The sequence below is a fragment of the Pleuronectes platessa genome, chromosome 8, assembly GCF_947347685.1.
Source record: "Pleuronectes platessa chromosome 8, fPlePla1.1, whole genome shotgun sequence".
NCBI classification, from domain to species: domain Eukaryota; kingdom Metazoa; phylum Chordata; class Actinopteri; order Pleuronectiformes; family Pleuronectidae; genus Pleuronectes; species Pleuronectes platessa.
Window position 1 is genome coordinate 12,164,877 of NC_070633.1, and position 17,880 is coordinate 12,182,756.

The 17,880-nt window shown below is 40.7% G+C and overlaps 1 protein-coding gene across 1 annotated transcript; it reads left to right on the forward strand.

Annotated features, from left to right (window-relative positions):
- The first annotated feature begins 345 nt into the window (after positions 1 to 345).
- On the forward strand, positions 346 to 15,301 carry clint1a (clathrin interactor 1a). The gene is made up of 12 exons (XM_053428541.1): positions 346 to 707; positions 4,256 to 4,360; positions 5,169 to 5,265; positions 6,670 to 6,778; positions 7,625 to 7,789; positions 7,919 to 8,102; positions 8,669 to 8,882; positions 8,972 to 9,077; positions 9,648 to 9,713; positions 10,195 to 10,487; positions 11,352 to 11,562; positions 12,720 to 15,301. The coding sequence occupies exons 1-12, from the start codon at positions 667 to 669 to the stop codon at positions 12,989 to 12,991; spliced, it is 1,863 nt and encodes a 620-aa protein (XP_053284516.1). The 5' UTR covers positions 346 to 666; the 3' UTR covers positions 12,992 to 15,301.
- The last annotated feature ends 2,579 nt before the right edge of the window (positions 15,302 to 17,880 follow it).

Consider the following 17,880-nt stretch of genomic DNA (forward strand, 5'->3'; position numbering starts at 1 on the left):
GGTTCCCCCATGTGCCCTAAACTAAAAAACAACCTTGATGCACCCCTGCTCTAATTTATGTTTTTTCAGATCTATTCTGCAATCTTTTGCTTATTGGCCAACATTTACACCAATAACAAAATACCATGATAAGCCAAAAAAGCCCCAACCAATATGTGTCAGTCACACTGGGTTGATTGTCACGTCATGGGAGTTTTTTTTTTATCTCCACAGTCACCAATGACTGATCTTTCAAACCGGTTTCAACTAGTTACAAGCTTAAAAAAAAAAATCTAAATTAACTGTATCTTTGCCGAGACACAAATAACTGCAGTGGAACTTATTTTACTAACATTTCTTCCATGTTTCTCCCTTGTTGTTCCCCCTCAGTCGTTGTAAAAAGTGAACTTATGTATAAAATGCTAAAGTACTTGGAGTAGTAATACTTTTTCCTCGACAGTACGAAGAAACTACAACTCCAGTGCTGCCTGACGCAGGTATGATGACGCACATTTCCCGTAGTAACCTTTCCGGTCTGTCCGCTGGTGCGTTTGCGCCTCCTGCCTGGAGAGAGCGAGAGGTGGAGAAGAGTTCACTTTACTGGAGTTTAAGGTCTGGTGTCGGTGTCCGTCTGGAGTAAAGCGGTTGTTTGTGGCCAGGCACGAAGCCCCTGTACACGGAGCCAAGATGCTGAACATGTGGAAGGTCAGGGAGATGGTGGACAAAGCGTGAGTATCCCCGAGCGAAGTTCACTTCGCCCCGTGTTGTTTGTGCGAGTACTCTACCTGTTTGAAAGAGACACGTACCCAAAACTTTGACGTCACGTCACTCCAACAAGTTAGCTAGCATGAATGCTACTAAGCTGACTTTGACAAATACTGATTAGGTTAGCGATAAGTACCAGTTTATTTGTCACGCTTACTTTACTCGGTCGTTTGGCTGGGGTAATATATCATTTGCAGTGTTGTTCGATCACCGAGCGCGTTGTTTGTGCGTTTTCTCCGACAGTGCAAGCTAACTCACTTAGCTAACAAGCTAATTATGTAGCCCGCTGGCTACATAGCTTTAGCCGACCAGGCTAGCCAGCTAAGCTAGTTTGACAGCTCCTGGACCGAGACGCCAGGGAGTGAAAACGTTTCTACCTTAAAGCTCTCTCCTTCTAACCTGCCTCCACACCGTCTGGTTTTATTCATCCAGAGAATACAAATGTGTTGCTCTGCCAGGACACTTGTAACTAAGTTTCACCCAGAGTTACAACAGCTGTACTGTAAGTTGTGTTGTTTAACACCACATGGCTGGTTTACTGTTTATCAACTTTTCAATACTTTCATCATGTTAATCCTATGTCATGGCTGCTTGTCAAGTGGAAGCAACCAGATCTCAGTCTGATAAAGTAAAATAGGACCGCAGATGTTATTCCATAATGATACACCAGGACAAAAAAAAGCCTATTTTATAGACATATTTGAACAACAAACACGTTCGTCCAGTCGACTATATATGTACTGTACATAGGCAGCAGTCCTATCAGATATATCAGAGCATATGGTAAACTGTCACTGCATTGGGACTGTCTATCAGTGACCAGTGAGGGCTGGTCACTAAAACAATATCAATGAATATAACAATGACTTTTATCAATAACAAAATAGCCAAAGTCCAATATATAATGATTTATTCCTTATGCATTGTGTGAGCAAAGTGAGGAGGTATAACACAAAATTGATATACCTCAGATGTGTACATTTTTTTTCTGTTTATCAGAGTTTTAAACCACAACCTTCACGCAGGAGCTCAAACTTAAAATAATTGATAATATGACATGTATCATGATATTATATTATCTTTATATATTTTTGACCATATTACCCAGCCCTATGACCAGTGATCCTGTGTTTGTTTCTGCTTATTGGTTCAAGAACGATCTTTAATTTAAGCTTTAAGTTTCTCAGTTAAACTTGTCAAACACAGGTTTTGATTAATTTGTGATTAAGTCATTAAGCATATCACATGTACATTGTGAGTCATTGGTACTTGTACACTCATGAGTGTTTGCGTAGTCTCTGAGGGCAGTGTCCGTACAAGCCTGCTTGAACGACTGCAGTAATATAGTACCTGAAATTATTTACCAGCCAGCACTGAACTTGTGCAACACCTCTGGGCCCGTGCGTCTATTGTTCTGCTCTACGCCCTGGTTAAATTTTAGCTGCTGACTTAACTTGAGCCTGATGTCCTGTACTGTAAAGCTGCGGTATGGCTTTTGTACAATTTCTCCTCCCTTCTAAGGTTCAACGGCTAATTATTCCATGCCAAACAATAGCGTGTTCTTAAGCTGGTCCAAAACTGCATTCCTGCTGAAAAAACACTTGTCTCCCTGGAGTGTGACCTCCGGGGACATAGGAGACCCAGAGAGGGAGGGGGGGGGGGGGGGGGGGGGGGCGCAGACCTAGAAAGATAAAGGAATGGTGTGAATTTCAGAGATTAAAGGGAAGGGAGTCTCAATATTTGTTTTCCTCTGGGCTTCTTAGAAATTGCCCATGATGAAAGTGCACTAAATGTCACCTAACAAACAGTGTGTGAGTCATTTGTACTCAGTTTTGTATGATTTAAACCCAGGCTTTTGCTGAGGTGGGGTGATGCAAGTTAATGTTTTATCCTGTGTTAAATAGAATGTTTAATAATAATACATTTTTATTAGTAAGTGATTTTTAAGATGCCAAATGACACTCTACAAGTGAAGAATAAAATACACTTGGGTTCAGGAGCTGAACTCTGAAGGGAAATGTTTTGTAAGACTGTTGAAGTGCTGTATCTGTATGGAAATCTCAGTGATAGTGTGTCACTGTGAGAGCGTCTCACAGCTTCCGTTTTTATCTGGCTGATAACTACGATAGGCGCGACTACTGAGAAGAGTTAAACTATTGCATCACCACATCATATCCTCTGCTAAAGGCTTGTCAGTCACGCAAACACTGTGTAGTAGTCCTTACATTGCCAGAGGTTATACACAGTTAGTAACAGAGCATACACAAAGTAATGAATATAAATGAAACCTGACTTTAAAAAATGCTGATCCAGGTCTGAACTGAGTGTGATATGAAGAACACTCTCATCAGAAGAGACATGAAGTGACTCTAACCTTTGGTTCCACTTGCGAATTTTACAAAACTAGAGTGTTGTCAGATGGCTGGATATACCCTGCAGCTTGCTGTAGTAGTACAGCCCATTCTCCATAACCACAAAGAGGGTGTACCTCTGTTAACGCTACCATCGAATCAATGCTGTTCCTCCAGGCCCTGTACATTTTATTGCTGATGTGGCAGTAGTCAAGGAAGGATGAGGAAATGCATCTTTTACATATTTTTCCTTGCCTTGTTTTGGCTAAAGATGTGGGCTCTAGATAAAACCCCAATAGTCCTTTGAGACACAATTCATATTCAGGCTATTAAACAAAAAATAAAATGCTTCTGTGCCTCTTGCCAAGGTAAAAATGGCTTTATTCTTAAAGCAATGTATTTGAGCTAAAGTGGATACACTGGTCTGTCCAACTCCTGACACTGTACACAATGGGCTAGATAACCAGTTTATTAAGTCATTGGTATGATACATGACATATTTATAAAATAAATAAAACTTAAATTCAGAATTTCCTCTGTAAGTTCAAGTGAATTAATTGTTTTAAACAGACCACAATGCATCTGAAATGACTATACATCCTTTATATTTTAAAAATGTTCTCTACCTAGAAAATACTTTAGTTTTCTGCACCCTTTTCGTGGCAAAGCTTGTTAAAGCTTGAAATAAGTACATCCTCACAAATGCTGTCACATTTGCAATTGCATATGTTAATCACATGGTGTATACATGGCAGTGTATTCTTCTTCTCTTTTTTCTTCCAAAAACCTTCATGAAATATGGAGGCTTAGTGTTTTAGAAAACCAGTTATTTGTCAAACCTGAGATTATTAGACAATTGGTATTGATAGTTTCTTCTCATTGGAGGTTTTCTTTTTTTGTTTCTCAGAACCCACAGCGAGCAGATCCCAATGAGAGCCATTTATGTTTATATATACTTTGTTTTTGAGGAGTATATTCAAAGCACACAACCACGCACACAAGTACTCTCTTTTGTCCTCTCACCCTCTAAATGGACATGTAAATGGACATGGCTAGATGAGAGAACTTGTAATCTATCATCACGCATATTGCAGATCTCACTGAACAACACTTACTTTGAACCGAAATCTAAAATATCATGTTTTTATTCAACTGTACAGAACCAACGTGGTGATGAACTACTCAGAGTTAGAATCTAAAGTCAGAGAGGCCACCAATGACGACCCCTGGGGACCATCCGGACAGCTGATGACTGAAATTTCAAGGTAAGGAAAGCACACTGTGTGTTGTACAACATGTCATGCTAAAAATAACCAAGGTCAATTGCAAATAAAATAAATCCGCCGAAAGGTTATATCAAAGCCCTTTACAACTGCAGCAACTTTTCCAGGAGAGCTCTGGAAGGAAACCTACAGTACGTCTAAACTATATGAGCCTATTTTAAGTGTTGGTTCATGGGCCCTGACCACAAAAATCCCAGTTTTCAAGGTTGTGCTTTTTTGCTTGCCAGACACTACTGTGCCACTGGCATGGATAAAAATAGGCCTCACATGTTACAACATAAGCACTGGATTTATTATCAGTATTCAGGCAGAGATAGAACTTTTTATTGTTCTGTTCTTATTAGCAGTTAAACATTTATTATGCAGCCGACCAGAGAGGTTGACAGAAACTAAACATAGATTACTTACATATACCATGGTAACATTGTCATTAGTCATTATTATGGGTACACAGTAAAACTAGGGAAGCAGATAAAATAATAAGAGGATCTTTTTTAAACCTTTCCTGACCTTCAGGTGTTTTTCCAGACTGTCTTCTGCATGTCTCTTTTATTTTAATCAGAGATTGTTGTTTCACAGCTGTAAATTAAAAATACAATGACCAAAGTAACATATACATGGCTATCACCTTTAATCCTTTATTGGTCTAATGATTCTAGGCCTGTGTGGGAAACACAAACACAAATACGCTCAAGGAACCTGTATTTCCTGAAATGCATCCTTAGTTCAGTTCATGGGGCTCTGTAGTTATTGGAAAGACAACGTTTCCCTCTTTGTCTTGTTTGATCAGGTCCACTTTCATGTATGAGCAATTTCCAGAGGTGATGAACATGCTGTGGACCCGCATGTTGAGAGACAGCAAGAAGAACTGGAGGAGAATCTACAAGGTGTGACTCACTACTGTTGTTTCCTGTTGTACTGTTAAAACATCTGACAAAACACACATGCTTATTTATGAAATGCGGAATTGACGCTGGAACATAGAAGAGTTTTGATTATGTTAAAAATATGGCACCAGACCAAAGTTGATCCAAGTTGGATTTGGTTTAAAACAAACCCAGATTAAAGCCTGTTTAAAACCAAGTAAATCTTATGTTAATGTTAACAATAAATCTTCTGTTACATACAGGCAAGTATAAGATATCAACAACAAACTTTTACGTTTGGCCCTTATTAAAAAAGAGTTTGATGTTCCGGTTTGGCGAATGGCGGAGTAGGTCTTACACTGGGAGAGCTCTGTTGAAATCCTGACTAAATCTGAATTAAAAGTGCGTTCTTAACTTCAGTTAACTTTTGCAAAAACGTCCTTGTATGTTATTTCACACCCATTAAAGTCCATTCCTTCCATCATCGACGCCCTGACTCAATATGGGAAAAACTAAGGATATAAAATAAACTTTGAGAAAAGCTTAATGTTTCCTCTTAATCAAGCAGCCACCCTAATCCCTGCCAGTAAGGGCTTCAAGAATCTTAGCATTGAGATCACACCTGCTTTATACTTCCTCTACAGTAATTTTATTTAAAAATGTAAAATAAAGATATGGCTACACGGCTGAACCTTCCTTTGTCTATCGCTGGCCAAATTATTCTTGTTAAAATGATCATATTACCAAGATTTGCACATCATCATTCATCCAGAATGGTAGACCACACAGAATTCAAAGAAGTGCCTTTCAATGGCCCAAAAAAACTTGCCGGCCCATCCTTTCCAATTTCATTTATTACTTTTGGGTTTGTCATATAAAGTCTATATTACATTGGACTGAACGAGAACAACCCGATAAACGAGAGGCCAGGGCTCAAATAGAAATTGCCAAAAGCCAGCTTAATCTAGGTTCTGTGCTATGGGCCCCATCACTCTCTTCCTCAAAGCCAATTTTGCTCCAACCATATGATCGTTCACTTAGTCAAACTTTGGTTGCAATTAAGTAGGTATTTCAGGTTGCAGGCAACTTCTGTGCTCTCTCCCATCAAGAATATTCATAACTTCCAACCTTCTCTCGCTGATTCTACCTTTAAAGCTTGGTCCTCAAAGGGCATCAAATCTATCTCTGATTTATATATAGAGGGAGGGTTGGAACAGCTTTCTAAACCCTTCGATCTACCAATGTAAAATATTTTAAATATCTCCAACTTAGACACTTTGTCCAGAATAATATTGCTTCCCCCTCGGACCTTCCAAAGAAAGAGGCAAAATTGCAGCTTGAAAGAGTCAGACTGACACCAACAATATCCAGGTTTAGGAATGAAAGCTCAAGTAAGTTTTGCTTCAACTTCTGTCCTTTCCTCAGTCTCTGCTGCTGCTGGCCCATCTCATCAGGAATGGATCAGAGAGGGTTGTAACTAGTACCAGAGAACATCTGTATGACCTGAAATCATTACAAAGCTACCACTTTGTAGGTAAGGTATTATTCTGGTATTTTCTCTCCTTCATGCCATCTCTTTCCTCACATGCTGACAGTGTTGTATATACACAAAATTGCTAGACAAAACTCTTTATACACTGTTGAGTTGTTTTGTGCATCTGTGAGTGAGAGCAATGGCCGGAGGCTTTATGTGTCTGCGTTGTGGAGATATCTCAAGACAACTTCAAGGAATTCCATTGTATTTGGTGCAACATTTGGTACAAACTCGGGGATGAACTGATTAGAAGTTGGTGGTCAAAGGTCAATGTGACCTCTCAAAAGAATTAAAACATTCCAAAACCATTTAACACAAATGTCTAATAGGATAAAATGATGACGTGATGACATTGCATATTCAAATGGTCAAAGGTCAGCTTCACTGTGATATCATAATGTTCTGGCTGTAATTCAACACTATAACTCAGGAACAGAAGAGGAGATTGTCACCTTATTTCATGCAGCTTAATTGGTTGGGGGAGGCTAATGACAACAAGGCGGTAATTCTAGTTTCAAATTGATTGGACGAGGCTTTCTACACCTCAGCATTGTACAAGGTTAATAACAATAGTTTCAGTGTGGGCTGTAATTAATGGATGAAGCTGCTAAGAACCTACTTATTCCACAAACCGTTAAACCACACACACACACTGCTTTAAAGCTGCTTTCACTCTTCCCAACAACGTGTATGTAGAAAATGCCTTGAACAAACAAAAACATCCAACTTTCTTGTGCAGAGATGTTAATTACACATTTTAATTGCTTCAGTACATATTTAAGTTAAAACAAAAAGTTGCTAATTTCTTCATCATTTGAATTTCTGTGTCTACATCTCGGTCCCTAGATGAGAATGGGAAGGACCAGGGTGTGAACGTGCGTCAGAAGGTGAAGGAGCTGGTGGACTTTGTCCAGGACGATGAGAGGCTGAGGGAAGAACGGAAAAAAGCAAAGAAGAATAAAGACAAATACATCGGGGTATCCTCAGACAGTATGGGATACAGAGGTTACTGTAAGTCCTCAGTTGAGTGAGTAATATAAATTGATAATTGATAAAAACATCAGTGTTTTAATTCAATCAAATTATCTTTTTCCCTTGCTCCCATCTCTTCTCCCTCCTACTTGAATTCCCTCTTTACAGCAGGAGACAGGTACGACTCGAGCGATAACCAAGGAAAGTGGGATGACGACTGGGATAGGAGTAAGGGGCCGTTCCCCTTCAGCGAGAAGTTTGGAGAGATAAGCGACAAAATTGGCAGCACCATAGATGACACCATCAGCAGATTTAGAAAGAAGGAGAGAGACGACTCACCAGATCGATTTAGGTAGGCGATGGACGAGTTAGAATATGATATTTGACTCCATATAGAACTTAAAGGCATAATCATTTTCCAGAAAAGGAAGTTCCAACCACCAAAAGTTTTTTTTTAAAGAAAGGATAAACAAAAGTAAAATTTCTGATGCTGTTAAAGGTTTCCTTTTCCTTATCAGTTTTCCTTGTAAATACAAGATTTAAAAGAGTTTCAATGCACTTTGTTACTAATTCCACAAGTCTTAGAACTCTACTACAGGGATGAACACCAATCGTCTAAAATATATTTCTGTATTTGTTGTTTTGATGACGATGGTGGACAGTGCTGTGTAACATGTCAGTCCAAAATCTCTGCCTTGTGTCCAATGAGTGGCGACTTTCTCATCCTTTTTGATTCATCATCTTTCATTTTTGTCTTTGCCATTGAAATAAATGGTCAAAAAATGATTGATCGGGACATCCTGATCCTCATCCACAAGGGTTAAAATAATGATTGATTTTGTTCTTTGACGCTAGATACATATTTATTATGTCCTCACATAACTGGTCTTCTTATCTGACCTTCTATTCTCTCTACAGTGACCACGAAGAGGAGCGGGGTCGTTCATCTCAAAACGGCCAGTCTGGAAAAGAGTTCAAAGATGAAGAGACTGTTACCACCAAGAGCGTACAGATAGTTCAAGCAACAGAGACAACAGCAACACGCAAAAGAGGGGGCCCCTCCAAGAAAGTAGACTTGGGGGCCGCAGCCCACTACACAGGAGACGGAAGCCCGAGCACCCCCACCAAACAGGTATCAAGAGCACACAAACAAGCGTATAAGTAATATGTAGTTATGTTTGTGTTGTGTGCTGATCTTTTCCTAAATGTTCTGTATTTTAGCCCCAGCCAGCAGCAGCAGCTGCAGCAGCTGCCCCTCAGCCTTCCAGTAGCAGCCTAGCTGACCTACTAATGGTTGACCCAACACCGAGCCAGCCCACTGCCACAGGTACAATGTCGTTAAATACCCTGATGTATTATTAAAAGGCACTTGTTTGTCTTACCAGGAGTTTGCCAAGTGGAATCATACGAGTTGCATTTCTGGTTTTAGCAGGAACATTGCTCCAAAACATGTTCAGTGCAGCTTAGCACGAGGACTGGAACCTCAGGGAAACAGCAAGTATCTTCCCAAAAGGGAAAATATGTTCTACTCGTTTTATATTCTTAGCAAACACGAGAGATACCAGTAAATCCAGGGAACTCCACAGCGACTACAGGACGAGACTCTTGTTTGCAGTGACAGGGCCCAGCTGCTGATGCGAGCTTCAGAATTTGGGGACAGCAGGGGGAGGGAGTTGATGTATAGGAACTAAGTGCACCAGATGTTTTTGGAGCAGTCCCTGGTGAATGGTGAGGGTGGGAGCGCCGAACAGATGTTTGGCCTCCTCCACCTATCTACTGCCACTGCCCCTCCCTTCCTCCTACATTTGTGACACTGAAGGAATGCTAAGTATGGCAGAATGACACCTGGAGCTTGCTTGTGTAAAATTGACGTGTTTACCTCTGTTTCTCAATGCAGACCTTTTCGGGGGATTTGCTGACTTCTCTTCACCTGCTGCTTCCGTATGCCTCCCCTCAGGATCTGGTAGGTTTTAAGTAAGGTTTTTTTTTTGTTAGAAGTGCATGTGTGTGCTGTGCTGTTGCAGCCATACTGCTAGAATATTCACAGGGATGCTGGGAGGGAGCCCTGGCCATATGGAGCCTGCTACCTGCTCTGCATAACAAGAACAGACACACATCAACTCCTGTTATGGATGACAAGGAGACAGGGACAGAGGAAGAAGTTGGTGGGGGTGGAGAAAGCAGAGTGAGCCAGTGAGGGAGAGACACAACAGGGCGAGTTCAATGAAAATTGAAAATATGGCACTGGTGGTCACTGAGAATGGCCAGAATAAAGCTGAACTGGCCTCACTGAAGACACCGTTAATTCTTAATCAATGTGACAGCCACAGATTTGCTTGCGTGACTTTGATTTGCAGATTACAATTACACAGCTCACAGTACAAACAACTGTTTGAAAATTACAAATTCAAACATTGACACAACAGTCTTTTATCTCGTTGCAGCAACACCAGCCTCTAACAGTAATGGAGATTTTGGAGAGTGGAATGCCTTCCCCGGAGGTCAGATGCCAGTATCCGGTCAGACTGCCGACACCAGCAAAAATGACCTCTTTGGCACCATTACAGCAGTTCCTGCCACTGTCATGGCACCCGTCCCAGTCTCAGCTCCCGCCTCAGCAGACCTGTTTGACTTGATGGGTCCAACTCAGACCCTCAACTCCTCCCAGAGCCTCAACTTTAGCATGAGCAGCACACAGAGCATGAGCAGCACAATCCTGCCCCAGTCTACATCACAGGTATGCATGATTAAACTCATACACACACTCTGCTTTTAATAATTCAAGGAATTATTTATTTTACCAACACACACAATTGGGAAATGGTGCGTGCGTGTTTGTGATATTTAGCCAACTGTATTTCTACAACCACAGGGTTAATTTCTCATTTGAGTCAGTAATTTCCCTATAATTTCACTATGAGTGCTTTTAGTAATTTTCTGGAGTGTAGAGCCTAACAGATGTGAGAAATCACAACCAACCTGTGACTCCAGCACAAAAGCTTTCATTTTCCACACATGTACTCACTGTTCTCACTGCTTGTTGACCACATCAGTCAGTCTGCTTGTGATAAAGACGTGCATAACTCGCGTGATTGAAAGATGGAGGACAAGCATGATGGTAGAGGGTTAACATGCAGCCTCACCAGATGCTCTCTTCCCCTAGAGACCACCCACTAACCACCCACTCCTCCTGTTACTGACACATAGAATGAGAAAAATGAGGTTTGAGTTACAAAAAAAAACAATAAAACCCAAACAAAAGCCTGCATATGTCGATGTTAAGAGGTTGTCGACCTACTTAAAACAAAAACTCATTCTTTGATTCTCTGGGAAGACACACACACCAATCCCTTTTACCCCCGTGACTTGGTATGGTAGGTTTTTAATGAGTTCACAACGACACTATTCTTACACTATCAGGTTTAAGTGGGTCAGGCTTAAGGTTTAAGGCCTTGAATTATTACAGAAACTATGTCTCTTCATCGTGCATTTCAGTGTTGGAGTTTTTCTGTATCTTATCGCTGTATATTTATATTTAGGTATGGATTACTTGTCTCCATCACACTGAATTTGTGCTTGTGTTCCTCTTTGTCTTCCTCAGCCCCTACAGAACATGGGGGGTTCACTACATCTGCAGCCTCTCCAGCCCTTCCAATCTGTGCAGCAGGGAATGGCCTCTCAAGGTGCTGGAGCCATAGCGTCCCTCCCCTCCACCTGGTCGGACCACTCTGTTAACATCAGCCTGGATTTCTTGGGTCCAGGAATTCATCCCTCCAAGCCGAACCAGCCCAGTCTGAACACTCTCCAACAAGGTGAGAAGAATAGTGACTCTTTCATTGGTGCCTGTGCCACGCAGCACAGTAGAACTTAGACCACGGCGTGCTGTGACGTACGCTCGTACACGCACGTCCAATAGAAGTGAAAGGAGAGGTATATGCCGACCTGGAAAGGAAATCATCAATTTCTAGTCCAGTAGTCATGTCAGGTGTCTTTCTACTAAGATTGTTGTAGTTAGGGAAAATTTATAAACAAAAGAAAAACAGTCCGCCAACTTGTCAAAATTTTTTAGGGAAAACCAATGTCCAAAAATAATGGCATGAAGGCATAAGCCGATACATGTGTTTGTTTATTTTATAGCTTCAAGCCCTTTGAAATAAAGGCCATTTATAGTTTTCAAACCACTTTGAGGGCCTGGACCTGGAATCTTCATGCAATAATTTTTTGGACATAGGTTTTCTTCTAATTTGGGGACATGTTTTCCCACCAGTAGCGCTAATGCCACCTCTGTCACTCCGCCAACTTGGCTCTGAACCCAGTAGCCAGCACAGCACAGATTGCTCTCGATCTGAAGGGGCCTCATGCCTTGTCTACGCTACTGCAGATAAGGTTGTTTTTTTTAACGGATAATTCCCCCTCCGTTTTACAAAATATCTCTGTCTGACAAGAACACACAAAACAACTACAGAAGCTCAAAGAAGCAAGCCGGGCCTGTAGATGACGATAAGTCTACAGTACATCAATGATCCATCAAATACACTGTGGTCCAACTAATAGTGGGTGAGGCAGATGCCTGTAAATGCAGATAATGAGTTGCAGTAACGGCTAACTTGAGCTGTAAATTTGTAAATAGACCTAACCGTGCTAACCAACATAGAGAAATTAGTGCTCATTACACAGTGGGCATGTGTGAAGTAAACTGTGCCTTCATTGTTTCCTAAATGCTGAGTTGTACACGTACACATGGGTACACAGACAGCAGAGTTTTTGAAAATCTACATTTGTAAAAATCTGTTTTAGTGGCTTAAAACATTGTTAGTGTGTGGATGAGAGACTGAAACAAACATAAAAAAAATTCTCGCTAAATATCTGCATTAGTGTGCACGGTGCTTTATCCATGCTTTTCCCACTTCATCAAAGCATTCTGTCTCTTTCTCTCTCTAATTCATTGATTTATTTCTGTTGTGTCCAGGTAACCAGGGCAACATACTCTCTCAAGGAGTTTCTAGCATGAGTCTTGGAACTACAGCAGTCAGACCGCCCGTAAATCCCATGATGCACCCTGGTGCTGGAATGGGCATGGGGATGGGCATGGGAATGGCTATGACCCCCAACCAGAGTATGATGGCTATGGGCATGAACATGGGGATGCCACAGGGAGGTATGACGATGGGGATGAATCCTACAATGGTCCAACAGCCCAAACATGATGCCTTTGCTGACTTCGGCAACTTTGGAAAGTGATGGATCTGGAGAGCAAAGATTGTCAGGAGGAGCAGTGTGGGTTTCTTTCTTTCTATCTATTTCTCCCTCTCTATCTCCGTCCATTGGTGAAGGATTGTTATGAGCTGCAAACAAAGAGTACTTGAATAATGTCAACTATTATAATACCAACACCCTGCAATCTCCTTCTTTTGAAAGTAATGCGGTAATGAGGGCTGTTTGAACCAATGATGGACCAGGTCTGGGCTGGTGGTCAAACACACACACTGATAGTGTGCCTTGAGTTAGTGATGAATTGGTCAGAAGAAGAAGGTGTGTGCCAGCATGAGAATGTCAGAGGTATTTGCTTTATAACCTCAATCAAATGAAATCACCGGAATAGCAAAAAAAAAAAATATCCATAGCTGAATAATTTTTTTACTTCACTGTATTGTGACTTTGGATAACATGATCCTCCATTTTAACTTTCTAATGTAGTACAATTTCAGATTTACAAGTTACCTCTTTTTTGTCCCCGTTCTTCCTTTGACCTGTAAATATAAGTCCGGAGCCCTGAAAAATAAGTTATGAAGTTCCTAATAGAAGAAGCAGTGACAATGTGAAGGGTTGTATCCTAAAGACCAAACGTGATCTGACTTAAGACCTATAACAAAGCACATTGACACCTTCTGTTTGTACATAAGTGTCCACACACTCCGGATGTGGCTGTTATATTCCTCTGTCGGCAGCGCAGCAGTAACGTCATGACTGTTTGGAGTGAATGCTGTTGATTAATATGTAGGAGTTTGTCCTTGAACAGCCCTTAGTTTTGTGGCCTTTCATTTTGATATACTTAAATATATATCTATATATTTTATCTAAGAGAAATATTATAATCAGTTTGCATCCAAATGAGATAATCAGTAGGTAGAAAGAGCCTCATACAGTGGGGTGTGGGTTCATTATTACAGCACAGAGTGCCTGAGAGACCTTTGCCTTTTCTCTTCAGTTCCCCTCTCTGGAGGAGACAATGCGAGTGTTCAGTGTTGAGGACGTTGACCAGAACCGAGATTCTGTACGATGTACAAACATGTGTTTGTACTTGCACCTCAAGCCAAGTTTGCTGTCTGTAGATTTTTTTTTTTCCCCATATCTTTATTCAAGTGCATGTTCTTTAAGTTGGAGAGCAGGACTTACTGATTCCTCATTCAGATATTGCAATCTTTTCACTCAAAACCCTGTGCTTGAAGCTGGAGTATCGGGACTCTGAGGTTAAGTGCACAATTTGAGCCCAAGCAGAGCAAATGTGAGCACGAGCAGGGGCTATTTGAGTGCAAGTGCATGGTTTTGAGTGAAAGCATTACATAATCTGAATGTGAGATCAACAAGTCTAGCTTTCAAACTGAAAAACCACACTATAAAGATAGTAGAAAACATCTGTACAGATATCAGATGCAGCTGTGTGAGCGTTTCATTTGTTCTGTCCAATGCATATCTGTATTGTTCGGGCCAGTGATTACTTCAGTTGTCGAGGGAAGTGGCACCTCCAGTGTTGATGCAGACAGAGAGATGGTTCCACACATCTCTCTGTCGTCTATTTAAATGTTCCAACGGTGCATCTTGGATAATGCTGCCTCCTCACTTTCCATCTTTATTAATATTACACATTAAACACAGCAATTTTGAAAACATTGTCCTTAGTCCAAGTCTATGTGTGTTGCGACTCATCAGGTACGGAGAACTGTGAAAGGAAAGAGAGTGAGTTGCAGTAGGTTAATTGTGGTTGGATGAGGATGTGTTGTGTAACAGACAATGAAGCAACTTGTTCAGCTGTAGAGCAGCTACATGATCTGTGAGATTCAAGTGCCTGCCGACAGTTGCCTCCTGACCCTTGTAATGAGCGATTGATAATAAGTAACTCTCGGCTGCCTGACATATTTGGTATGTCAACGATGAGCTGAATAATTCACCAGCCAGAGGAGCAGGCGGTGGAGTCTGTTGCCCCAGGAGAATAGAAGTTGTGCTTCCCTAGTCTCCAAGGGCTCGACAAGCTGAGCACACTAACACAGAGTAGCCTTGCATTGGAGTCTGAAGAATTAAAATGACCAAAATCTGTTTGTTGTTTTATTCAACTATTTCAGTAGATTGTTTTATGCATTTTTTTTTTTTTTTTACATTAAATCCTTTTGATCTTGTCTAAAATGGGATTGTTACTGAGACAATAGTATATGCAAATGTACAAAAAAGATTGAAAATCGTTTTAGAGAAAATAGATTTTGGATCATTCCCATTTTGATTTGATTTACACATCGAGATTCTTTATCTACAACATTAAACAGTTGATTGAAATTCGTTAATGGTGTGTGTTATTTGTTGTGCTGTGTCATTAGCCTCATTCAAAAGAGCTTCAAGCAGCAAAAGTGAAGCCACTGCGCTGAACTTTGAAATGACGTTGCTGTAATAAAGACAGGCCATTGATTAATATGTGTAATTATAGATTATATTTTAATAAATCTCGGGGGCAGCAGAGCAACTGCAGGGAATGTTAACTCACACATAAACTTACTGAGTGCATGACAATACAGGTAACGGAGCAGACATGATAAGACTAGAATGCAGGGCTGGACATCATGGCCAAAAATGATATCAACACAATGTTCATATCAGTCAAAATGTCTCATTATTTCTGTTGAGTTGATAGACAGATAATTTCTCCAGATTGAAAGTCTGAGGTCCATCAGTTACACCTCCCTACTGTGTGTGCACGTTGCTTTAGCATTATGTGGATATATGTATTTGAAATTATTATGGCCAAATTATTTAAATGGTTTTATCGCCCAGCCTCAGGGGAGAAAATACTTCCGTCAAGGCCCAACAGTCCCCTTATGAAACCACATTTAAATTCACTAAATCCACATTTTCATATGGATCTGCACCTGATCTCACACAGTCATAAATATAAAAAAAAAATTGTGGATCTGCCGCAAAATGTAATGGGTTCTTTCTTGGCCCATGTCCCATCCTTCCAGCAGGTTTTGTGGAAATCTGTTCAATAGTTTCTGTGTCATCCTGCTGTCAATCAAACTAACGGACAGGGGTCGCAGCAAACACTTGAACTGAAGAAGCATAACTGAAATACAGAATAATCGAATTGTTAGTGACTTGCAGCATCTGGATGCAACAAATACATCTCATCTCTCTGTTCCCTTTCCTAAGGAGGTTATAGAGCTGTGAAAAATAACGCGTTAACGCGTTATGATTAAATTACAGGATTAATTCGTTGTTTTTTTTTAACGCATTTAACGCATGCGCAGAAGGACCTTCCAATTCCGCCGCCTCTGCACTAGTCGCCGCTCTAATGCAGTCAGACGGCAGCTGCCATTCAAACAAACAAACAACATGGATAATTCTGATGAACCTGAGGACCTTCTGGACGGGAAGATCGTGTTCCAAAAAAACAAAGATCGAACATTCAGTAAAACCAAGGTGATATGCACACTCTGCGAGAAGACGTTATCGTTTCACCGTAGCAATACCCGCCTAACCACCGCAACGCGAAGCATGTGTTGGTCGGCGAGGGGCGTTCAAGTGGAATGCGCCAAACCAGACTCACTCGCCGGACACATTGTGCAAAAGAAGCGGTCAGCTTTACTGTCAGAGAATTTGAACAAGTTAGTTTGCCTCACCAACTGGCTAAAGAACGAGTAGCTAAGAGGGCCTTTAGAGGCATTAGATTGTATCATGGTGTGGTTAATGGTTGTGTGACAAAAAATATAAAAAATGTCAACCATCCTATGGCTAAGAAGCTCAAATAATTTCTGTTTGATTTTAAAAAAAAAAGTTTTATTCAACCACACAATGGCTAAGGAGCCCGAATATTGTTTAGGATGAAGATTATATTAATGTTCCATATGGAAAAGCAATGATAACTGCTGAAGAACTGCTGAGTTGCAGCACAAAAGAAAAGTTAAATGTCATAAATCTTGTTTTCACAAAAATATTACGAGAAAATCGGTAATGTGATTAATCATGATTAATCCATAGAAACCTGTGATTAATTTGATTAAAAATTTTAATCATTTCACAGCCCTAATTTTCACCCTTGAAACAACTGGACAGATAACCACAACACTTGAAGAAACCACTTAATTCGAATTTTGGATCCAGAGCAGAGGGTGGTACCAGAAATCTTTTTAAACCTTTAACATTGTGAGATCAGGGATTTATGCTTGTTGACATTTTCACTGGTTTCTGAGGAAAAAAATTATGGATAAAACATATGGCACATTCAGGGAACTGATATGAGTGTGTGCAATTTGGTGCAGCTTGACTGAAGCCGGGGACTGTTGGGCCTCGGTGGAGGTATGACCTCTACTGAGTGCCATTGTATTTCATGCAACTATTGTTGCATTTGAAGAACTTGATACTTTGACTCTTTAATGCTTCAATGTTAATTCAGCTAATGAAGTTCATGATCTGCTCACTTCACTGGAAGTCAAGTAAAAGAAGGTCGATTTAATTGTGGCTCCAGTTCTCTGCCCTTCTCATGTTGTATGCAGGTTTGATAGAACACACTGGTGCGACAAACACGACTACAACACAATGTACATTAAGCAATTGACCCCATTTCCCCTCTCTGGAGACGACTGGTAAATGGGCTACACTAATAATACTCTTAATACATTATACGGACCAACAACAGTTCAGCCACTAATAAGAGTTTGTCCTATTTATTGTATAAAATATATGAAAGGGTCAATTAAGCTCTCCGAAGTCAAATGAAGACAAATTAAAAAGAGGTATAACTCTACGAGCACAGGAGCATTTTCACAACACACGATTGTTCTGTGCCACTCGTCACCCACCCCCCCCCCCCCCAAATAAATCCCTGCCATTTAAAAAAAAGAGCAACATCTTTACAACTTCCATGA

Excerpts from the sequence above, each read along its gene's own strand:
- clint1a (XM_053428541.1), top strand. The coding sequence starts at position 667 with ATGCTGAACATGTGGAAGGTCAGGGAGATGGTGGACAAAGC. Across the intron at positions 5,266-6,669 it reads ACTGGAGGAGAATCTACAAG|TCTCTGCTGCTGCTGGCCCA; the intron begins GTGTGACTCACT and ends TCCTTTCCTCAG. Across the intron at positions 6,779-7,624 it reads ACAAAGCTACCACTTTGTAG|ATGAGAATGGGAAGGACCAG; the intron begins GTAAGGTATTAT and ends CTCGGTCCCTAG.